Raw genomic sequence first — 10,317 nt, 5'->3', positions numbered from 1 at the left:
TCCTAGGAGGACGAAGAACGAAACAGCTTGTTTGATATAGTTTACTTCATATTCGTTCTCTGTTAAATCTAATTGTAAAATTGTACCGAAAACTATCGATCCATATTTTTAACATTCACTTCAGTGGGATTTGATTGAAGTACGTCGCCTTGTGGAATGTTACATTTAGAACCCTAGCACCAATGATGGGACCAAGAAGGACGAGACTGATGTAAAATGCCACTATTTTTGTCAGCATTTTCTACCTATTACTAAATTTGCCTGGAAAGCAGTAATTCATTTGGTGCAATCCTTTATGCACTGATATATATATATATATTGTATGTATACTGTAATATATATATTGTATATGGACTGTTATTTCCAATCAGCAATTCAATAAATCGCTTCACAGATAAAACAATGTGAAGAAGATATACTCTCCCTTTGTGATATAAAACCTCCTCAGAGGGTAGGGAAGGTCCCCAAATATATCATAACTCAAGTACAATATATGAGACAGGTAGGTATAAACTTATCTTCATTAATAATCACCAGCTTTGTCTTCACTGAAGTTTAAATACATTTATAAAATAACTTTTCTATATCCTTTCTCGATATCATAGACCATCAAGAGACACTTAACGTTATAAATTGAGCCCGTATCACGTCCCGGCAAGCTACAACAGTAGGCTTTACGTCAAGTAGACCGTATTATATTGCTTACCCCGGATCTCTGACACAGCAGGGGAATGTAACAACCAATATACAGTTAGAGGTTTAGAAACAGATAGATGAATAAGTCACAGCTTGGATAGGTCAAGGAATTACCTTTCTGGTTTGATATAACACCAAGAAAACAAAATCTTGAAAATGATATATTCACAAAATATACATGTCGATAGGTAATGGATCAACTACTCTTTAATTCTCGTTGTTTCTCAAGGGGTCCAATATGTATAACAGGCAGTTGAAAAGTGTCCTTCCATCAAGGACCCAACCCGCGAAATCCACAGCTTCCCGCTGCTTTTATGTTCTAACTAAAAGGAGATTTCCTCCAGCGTGACGCTAGAATTTAATATTTATATTTGTTTCAATTTAGGGTCCAAGACGACGAAGAGAAGCATAACACTCTATCCCATAGGTATTTTATTGACCTCTCGAGAATGATAATCCGAAACATGCCGTTCTCTTCAAAGAGATCGATATTTCAAAATGACATGACAAGGAACTAATCTCTAGTCGTATGATTTCTTTCAAAAAAGAAATGCACCTGTCATGATTTATCAGATCAAGTTATTTAGAAAATCCTACTTGATAGAGGATAGCTCTAAATATCTTACATGATCCTACTGAGGATAGGAGACCGAAAGGAATGATGGGTCACGTGACTTAACCTCGCGTTCCAATGAAGGCAAATTAAGACATTTATTCAATATGTGGCGTATTCATCGAATACTAGAAACGACAGGTTCCATGGGGCGAAGCCATATGTAGTGACCTTAGAGAAAGTAAAGGTCGGAAGGGGCGGAATATATTGAATATCTTGACATCGAGAAATCATAACCATTTGTCAGCGGTCTATCTCCTGTCTGATGCAAAGGAGACAAATAGGAGGGTCTAATCTATTCATATGCCCAGTAAACCTAGCTAGGTTATGAAAAGACAATATTCCATTCTATATAATCTCTATATTAACATTGTGCATTATTACTGTGCCAGAATACCTGCCCCCACATTAATCCCAGTAAACCGTCTTTTAGCAAAATGGTTGTGCAGCAATATACACACATACTTTACGAACAAAGGAAATACGTGTGAAAGTAGATTTGCCGCGCGGGAAACAACATCATATCCAACTCCCCTACCTTTTTTTACCGGACCATCCTGTCAGTTCAGGACTATCATGCGTACATCATTTTACATAATTCAATTTCAAAAAGACCGTCGCAGAAACTGCAACGATAAGTAAGCTGATTGTAATGGTTGTAGAATCCTTACCATTGCGGAGCATAAAAAGAAATGGGTCAAAATTGGTTGTAAACTGTCAAGTCATATAAGATTGTACAAAAGATGCAAGTGAATAACACCTTTTAATACAAATTTAAAATAAGATACAGTGGAGCTAAGAAATACATTTACTTTGTCCTTCTAGGACTCGTCAGTGAAGCTGAAGGTCAAAATGTTAAAATCTTACAGGCGGTTGAGGAAAATCTAAGGTGATCGAAAGAATTGTCAAAATCTAGAATGGGAAGTGTACTTCCCCAATTATTCAATACATTTCGTAATTTTTATGTCTGATAAGCATATAAGAACGTCAAGCGCGTGTGTATATTCTGAAGCGTGCCACTATTCGAATGTTTTAAATGAATTTTTAATGTATTGTTGTTTCCATTTCAATATCGTGATGTCTTTCCTTAATTTTTCTCCAGGCTTGTCGTCAGCGTGTGGGTCATGTTACAAGAAACCGACCTTTACCAGCGGTAAAACAGTTTTGGAGGCACAGATATCCCCGTCAGAAGCTGTGTTTGAGCACGAGCTAAATGTTATTCCAGTCAAGGTCGATGTTCAAGTGACACCGAAATCTGACCCTCAATCTATCTTTCCGGGTGTAGGTTCGGCACAACGAGATGATGACGAAGACGGTCCTTATGGAGGGGTAGTGTACAAGTACAACGACGGGTCGGTCATCGTTTACGCCCCGAACAGATGGGATGGATTCTCTACAGGATCTGTCATTTATACTGGTAAAACTGTAAAATCGTTAATTTTTTTTATGGAATTTAATTTCAATGATTTCGTGGATCCTCTGAATTCATACTATTACTGTCAACGAAGTGCAAAGACTAGTTTAGAAACAAGAAAATATCAACATGTGAACGTTATCATAATCCAAACTCAAACTCATTTAATCAAATTTGAGTTTGGATTATGATTATGTTCAGATGTTATTTCATTTTCTGCTTCTTTTTTTCTCTCTCGTGAAAACTAAGTAAAAAGAAAGACAAACATGGAGACTCCCGAAATTAATAATTAGCCAGGTGTTCTGGAAGAGTAAGTGTCTTCCGCTTCATCGACGACACTCGGCGTGTGAATCTTGGTTTATCCGAGTAAGTGATAACAAGGTATGCAACAAAGGAACCAACATGCAAAGTAATGAACATCAAACACGTCCAGCCTCATGGTGCACAAAGAGTTAAAATATTTCTCATTGAGATCACAATGACGACCGTAAAACTTCCCAATAATTTTCTTCGATCTACATCTTTTGAAACCCTGTAGTAGACGATATCTTGCACGAAAATCGTGATATTAGGAACAGACTCTTGAATAACGAATCAACTGTGACATGCTTACATCATAGGTTAGGTTTGCAGAGATATTACTATCCAGGAATGGAAAATTTCTCAATACAGAAATTGAAATCATCACGCTAACAGTTTAATGGAAATCGTCAATGTTAATTGTAGGAAAAAGATCGAGATAAACGGCTGATGTAGAAGAGCCATCGTATCCTTGATTTCCAATTGTGATGGGTATATACGATGGATGTGGACAATAAATCTCTTCTTATTCAAAGACAAGACGTCTTCGTTATATTGAGAGTTAAATTAATGGACTTTGAAAGGTCTTTGTGTTTTGATATGCTCTTCGATAATTTCAGCCTCGTATGGAAACAAAAATGCAAGTCAGCCAACTGAAAGACATAGTTAGTTCCATTGTGTATATATTCTAATAGTCTGTAGGAAGATCTTACCACCAACCTCGACGAAGTAGATTTATTGAGCTATCTTGAGCCACAAAAGCAAGTGTAACGAAATTGTGACTTTTCATGAAAACCATTTTTCTAATGTATGTTTTGTACTAACTAAACAACAGATAAATGATGTTCCTATATCACTATGGTTAGTACCAAGGCTATCACTACTACCATTTACAGCCACGAAATAACACTGCCCGTAGATAATAAATGTTTCCCACATCAATTGAGGTAGTTTCAAAAGTACGCGTTACATCAGTGATTTTTATATCAACATGTTTGTAAAATGCAGGTGGCAGCACTTGGACCGGCCCTACTCAGATGAAAGAGAATAGGGCGAACGTGCGCGTGCGTGTCTGGTCTCCGATGGACTTCCCTTGTCCAGACTACGTCAAAACCACCGCTGTACAGGCGGGTCCAGGTAAAATAATCTGTCCATCATTTGTCATTTTACTTTCAACTCCTTAATGTTTATAAACCAATGATAAGTGCTTGATGAGGCCTGCTTTGTTTATCTCCAGGGAGAGGAACATTCAAGGAATTGGCCCATGGTTTGGGCACAGTCCCGGAGTATGTAACGGTCCAAGTCATACACGGCAGTTCCAAATGGGTTTCGGATGGAATAGGTAAATGTTACACTACTGGAGCTCAGAAAACTGTTCACATTAATATCAATAAATATTTTTTTTTATTTCGAACATCATAAATGATTAATAAATAATTCATTATGCAAGCCGTAAGTTACAGCGAAGTTTTTTTTTTGTTTTGTTTTTAATTTTTGTGAATTCTTCTGGGGATTTGCGAGTTTTCATCTGAACCATTTCGACCGAAAGCTCGCCATTTCCTTCCTTTTATTGAGAATATTGCACCACTGTTTTGTTATTTACAGGATATGTGATGACGTCATCAATGACATCCATTAATACGTCATGGGGAGGTGTATTATACGCATACAATGAGAGTCATATCCGGATCTGGACGCCCAGTACGGATTCTGGTACGAAAATGGCTGAATGGTATCATAGTTCCAATAATGAACATAGAAATCCAACTTTTGAGTTAGGAAATAATAATAATAGACTTCTTTATTTCACGAGGATTAAAGTACGAGGTTAATCTTCCACAGGTTCCTCTTTTTAGTAAAACATGGTTAAAATACATGCTTATTTACAACATAATCATAAGATTTTCATACATTTATCACAGATACATAATTAAGAACATCACAGATTGCACAAAAGTTCATGAAAATATATTTATCATTAAAGGACATTTTTTTTAATTATACATTCATAATAATATATTAAAGTGTAAAAACTGACAAAGTTATACACTTATATAGCATACAGTAAAGAATTATGGAGTTGGAAAGAAAATCAGAAAAATAGTTCGTTAAGAGTTCAAATAATAGCATACTAGTTTTTGTTTTGTTTGAACATAGAAAATTATGTTTCAGTTTTGATTTTATTTGGAATTTTGTTCCATTCCTGACAACCAGATACATAAAAATGTTTTGCATGGTTAATTTTCCTGTGTTAAGGAACTAATCCATTTTTACTGTAGATAGTGTGGTACCATACCATTTTTACATTTATATGTCAACCTTAACTTTTTGAATTGAAAATATTTAATTAAATAATCAACATACATTTGGTTTGATTTACATTAACTATCCTTTTGTTATCGTTATACACGCATCCACATTTTCAAGGCCTTTCTGTAGTTTATTAGGTACAGACGATCCCGAGTTGGTTAGAGTGGAGTCGTCGGCATATATGTCCTGTTCAGATCTGAGGTATCATGGCAAATTATTGATTAGAAGTAAAAACATCAAGGAGCCGAAAATTTATCCTTGAGGTATCCCATAGGTCATTTCATGTTAGTGGATATATTTCCTGAAATAATTAGTTTTCGCGACCAGTCATTGAAATATGAATCAACGGTATTTGAATCACATTTGTTTAATTTTAGCTTCTAAAACATTGTTGACTAAATCAAAAGGTTTCCTAAAATCTAGGAAAATAACACTGTTTACAAGACTTTTTTTTGCCCATGAATTAACTTTTTTTGAATATTTATGTAAAAAGAAATCTTATATTTTAGTTTATCCCGCATTTCACACATGTAATTTTGTTTCTCCTTTGAAATATTATGAAAGTTGATAGTACGTCCAGTTATTATTCCAGTTGATGTTCCGAAACGGGTATAGTCTCACTTCAGATATCAATTCATTTACGTTGATTCCTCTGCAAAGCTAAAAATTGGCCTGTTTTATTTATATAATACATCATTATATCAAAATTATTCCAACAAATCAAAATAATTAAATACACACAATGTCATATACTACAGTTTCAATCCTCGAAGCAAACAATAATAGTATACAATGCATCTAAAGGATTTGGCATAATCCTTTAAATCATACACCATTAAAATCAAGTTGTAAATTTTTCAGAACTTGGATAAAATGTGGTCTTTCAAAATAGCAGTTGGAACAATTGGAAAAAGAACAATACCAACATGTCAACAGAATCATAGTTTATACACAAATTCAATACAACTAGAGCAAAATATGAACAAACGAAAAATTTACGAAGACTCCTGAAAAAGAACAAGTAGAGTAAGGCCAGGTGTTCCAGAAGGCTAAGCTTCTTCTGCTTTATCGACGACACCCATCATGTCAATTTTGGTCGGTTTAAGTTATGTTAATATCATGTTCCCAAATGAGAACAAATGATATACTAACACCTATCTTATAAAGAAACAGAATTTTTCTCAATCAGATCAGAATTACACTTTGGTCTGTTCACTCATGTTCAATATACCGAACAGAAATTTGACAACTTCCCATGCGTACATACAATAGACTAATTGATAGCAAGTAATAGAGTTAAGATTTTAGTGAATTACCATCTATATTGAATTAATAACTTGATTATAAAGGCAGCTTATACAGTTCAGCAGACGGCTGGGGTCGAAAGCATGACGAAACCGTGAATTCTGGTAGTCTTGTCGTGAAAATGTGGAAGTTCTTCAATGGTGTCGACGTGTTCAGCAAAAGCCAACTAATCGGAAATAAAGCAACAATTGTTGAGAAAGAGATGAGTTTTACACCTTCGACTTTTGATACGGACCATGGACTACTCACAGCTATGGTATTCTGTAGTTACTTGACTTTCCGTTTCGATAATATCTTTCTCATTTATGAAATCATCCATTACAATAACGATGAATGATATTTTTTTTTTACAAATTATAACACAGATTCGCATTGGAAGTGTACTTGACGTTATTCTTAAATAACTAATATTAAACTTTTACGGTATTATCAACAATTTCTTCAGTCGATTTTGATTTTCTTCAATGCTTTCAAGTTTCCAATATTAGACCCTGGCTTCACTGACGAGTTCTAGGAAGAAGGTTCAATATGTCTGTTGCAGTTTGACTAAATATTCCGAACATACTGTATGAGATTTTTAATCTATATTTTTCATTTGTGTGTCGTTTGTCTAACCAGGTTCCATAACAGATCACATTCAAGAGATCGAACACTCACTCTGTAATCATTGTCAGAACGTGACGGTAATGTATTACATTGTAGGTAAAATCAACGGATGGACCAAACGCCAACTTCCTCTTTCCTGCCACTGGAGCAGTACAGAATGCCGAGACCATCGGATCTTACGGAGGTCTTGTCTATTCCTATTCCACTTTCGGTATAAAACTGTGGCAGCCACCCAGTAGGAATGGTTACCTGATTTATATCAGCGACAACTGGGGAGGAGGTGTCTATAAACAGAGTTCCAACTCAGCGCAGTTGGAAGTTCGAGCCTGGAACGTCTATGACATATGTAAGATGATAGCCATACATATTCGTAAACGTTGATTTATAGCGTATCTCATCATATTCAGATCCCCTTACGCCTCATAACAAATTATGTACCCAAATATACATAAGATTTGCTTATAATGTCTAAATATCTTGAATATACTATTTCGATCTATTTGCTTCATCAAGTTAAAATGCGTTAGGATAAAAAGAAACTGATTTCATGAATACGCGCTTTGTTAGGTTGATTCCTCTTTAGACAGATGAAGTTTTATCAGTGGGGGGTGGGGTGTGTGTGTGTGTGTGGGGGGGGGGGGGGGGGGTAGAGGTTGGGTTGAGGTGTTTGCTCAGGTAACAACTGTTCGAAAACTTACAAATGATATTACAATAGTAGTGTTCTATTTGAAGGTCCCACCACTGTAGCAACCTCGTCTACTTTGGTTCCTGCTTCCACACCCACACGAGCTCCGGTCAACAACATAAGAGCGACATCTGTCGGACAAAGGTCATCAAGTTTTGTTGGGAAGTACACCAAAACAAACACCAATTCTCCTGTCGTAATCTTCTCTAATGCAAGCACTAATCCCCAATTAGCCGGAGATACGAGTACGTTAACTGTGGTCAATATGAACGGAGGTAATACCAGACGAAACGCTACAGCAAAAGCACAAAACCGGTTCAAAGGACGTAAGTGTTACTCAATTGGTGAAACGTATTTTTTTCAAATTATTGTTTTGTACTCTATACCACTTTTTAGAGACGACATTTTGTAAGTAATGCACTTGTTGCATTGGCAGTAAACATTTATTGTTTTGTATTTTGTTGCTTTTGGGAGGTAGGGGGAGAGAGGGCGGAGGGAGGTCTTAATGTACATCAGTCCTTGAATGCCACTCATAAAACATAAACATATTCACCATTAGATTTTGATCCAACCATTCCTAAAGGACTTATTACTAAACCTATTTATTCTTGTCATAGCATCGCCTTTAGATCCTGAGGTGTGTTATTTTAAACTTAATGCAAAACAGTATTGATTCAGTATAGAATAGAATAAATCCGACTGATATAGGTGCTTTTCGACATAACAACATGACGTCCTACGTCTAGTTTTCTGATCATCGTGGTCACCTTAATCACAGTTTATACAGATGATCGCAAGACCAATTTATTGGTCACGCACTGATTTAATCTAATCATGTTTTGTTTGAATCCGTACCAATATTAAAAATACTCTCCCTAATTGACCTGTACTGTGTTTCCAGTCACTGTAGACTTACCCTGGTGGGCTGTGGGCGTTATCAGTGGCGCCATCTTACTATTGCTTATTGGCAGTATCAGTGGAGTAGTTCTAGGCATACTGCGCGCCAAGGACAAGGGCAAAGTTCGGAGCAAGGAAAAAGAAAAAGTGTCACGTTTCCCGCCAAAAGACCACGTGAATGGAAAGGTCAGTGTGTATAACTTAACTGTTTCAACAACACCATGTACCAGAATTTTATACAACGTATCTCCAAGATTGTACGAAATATTAAGCTTTATGTTTTTCCTCAACATATGTACATACGTCTATCAAGCAAGTGAATATCGCCTTTATATATGAATTAAGAGTAAGATATAGTACAGCCAAACAATGATTTAAACTACATCATACAGCTGTTTCATCTTTAAAAGACTCGTCAGCGATGCCAAAAGCCTGCACTTTGAAACCTTGGTGGTGGCTGAGGACAATCCACAGTAATCGAAAAACCTAGATAGGAAAGTGCACTAGCCTCATTATTCAATAAATTAAGTAATTTTCATAATCATTTTGGAACAAAGTCAAGCACAGTATTCGAATGTTCGAATGAAATAATAATTAAGTATGCTAGTTACGGCAACCCTTGGGGACTGAACAATTGACAACTTAGTAAATACGATGTCATAAAATAACACTATATACTATTATACGGGAATGTCCAATTATAATATATCGTATTTATTTCTTCGCATTTTCAGAAACAAGCTTGGGACATCTAACCGTAAGGAAAAACCTGCATTTTCCTATTACATCAACGACTTATCTAGTACATTACATACATTCAATGGTGTTTCTACGAGCTACTTAATAATTTTTACCATGGTTGTAACTTGAAAATCACAAGGAAAAAACGGCAGAAATTTACGGTTCTATTATGGATTCCATTTGTTAGTTTGTCTGCCTTTTATACAATTATGCACCAGGCAAATATTGTGGTATACTGGATTTTTTCACGTCTTAAAAGTGTCATGAAATCTGTACTTGTTGAAAAAATGTTTTTGCGTCTTATACTTCAAAAAGTATTTTTCAGATTTCCGTGCGATGCCACGACTTTTGTGTCTATTTATCACAGGTACCGGCTATAAATATAATATACATTTTTCGTAATAATAAAACAATTTATCCTTAACTCCTATACTGTAGTACATTTGTTTAAACGAGATAGGATAATTTCCTGCGTAAAATCATTTAAAAATATTATTTAGAGAAATAATAAAAAATATTAACATTATTGCGCCATGCATCCTCCTGTTCGAAAGTAAAGCATGATAAACACGTAATAAAAATGAAATTCCGTTCCATTCTTGCTACCCCTTTTGCAAATAACTGTGAAATATGAAGACAGATATTCGAACGATAATTTCCATCGACCGCCCCTCTCCCTCCCACATACACTGCGGTACCGTGTACATGCTAAATAACCGATTAAAGATTCAGACACTTAATACTTTAACA

At 35.7% G+C, this 10,317-nt stretch overlaps 1 protein-coding gene across 1 annotated transcript; it reads left to right on the top strand.

Annotated features, from left to right (window-relative positions):
• The first annotated feature begins 2,386 nt into the window (after positions 1 to 2,386).
• LOC132563886 (uncharacterized) lies at positions 2,387 to 9,581 on the top strand. Its single transcript, XM_060228646.1, has 9 exons — positions 2,387 to 2,726; positions 4,032 to 4,160; positions 4,261 to 4,365; positions 4,629 to 4,736; positions 6,683 to 6,894; positions 7,341 to 7,590; positions 7,977 to 8,255; positions 8,831 to 9,012; positions 9,561 to 9,581. Exons 1-9 carry the CDS (start codon positions 2,387 to 2,389, stop codon positions 9,579 to 9,581), a joined length of 1,626 nt encoding a protein of 541 aa, XP_060084629.1.
• The last annotated feature ends 736 nt before the right edge of the window (positions 9,582 to 10,317 follow it).

This window comes from Ylistrum balloti, unplaced genomic scaffold (assembly GCF_031769215.1).
Source record: "Ylistrum balloti isolate Yb309-2 unplaced genomic scaffold, AGI_CSIRO_Ybal_v1 Utg371896, whole genome shotgun sequence".
Taxonomy (NCBI): Eukaryota; Metazoa; Mollusca; class Bivalvia; order Pectinida; family Pectinidae; genus Ylistrum; species Ylistrum balloti.
This window is presented reverse-complemented; position numbering and strand designations above follow the sequence as displayed.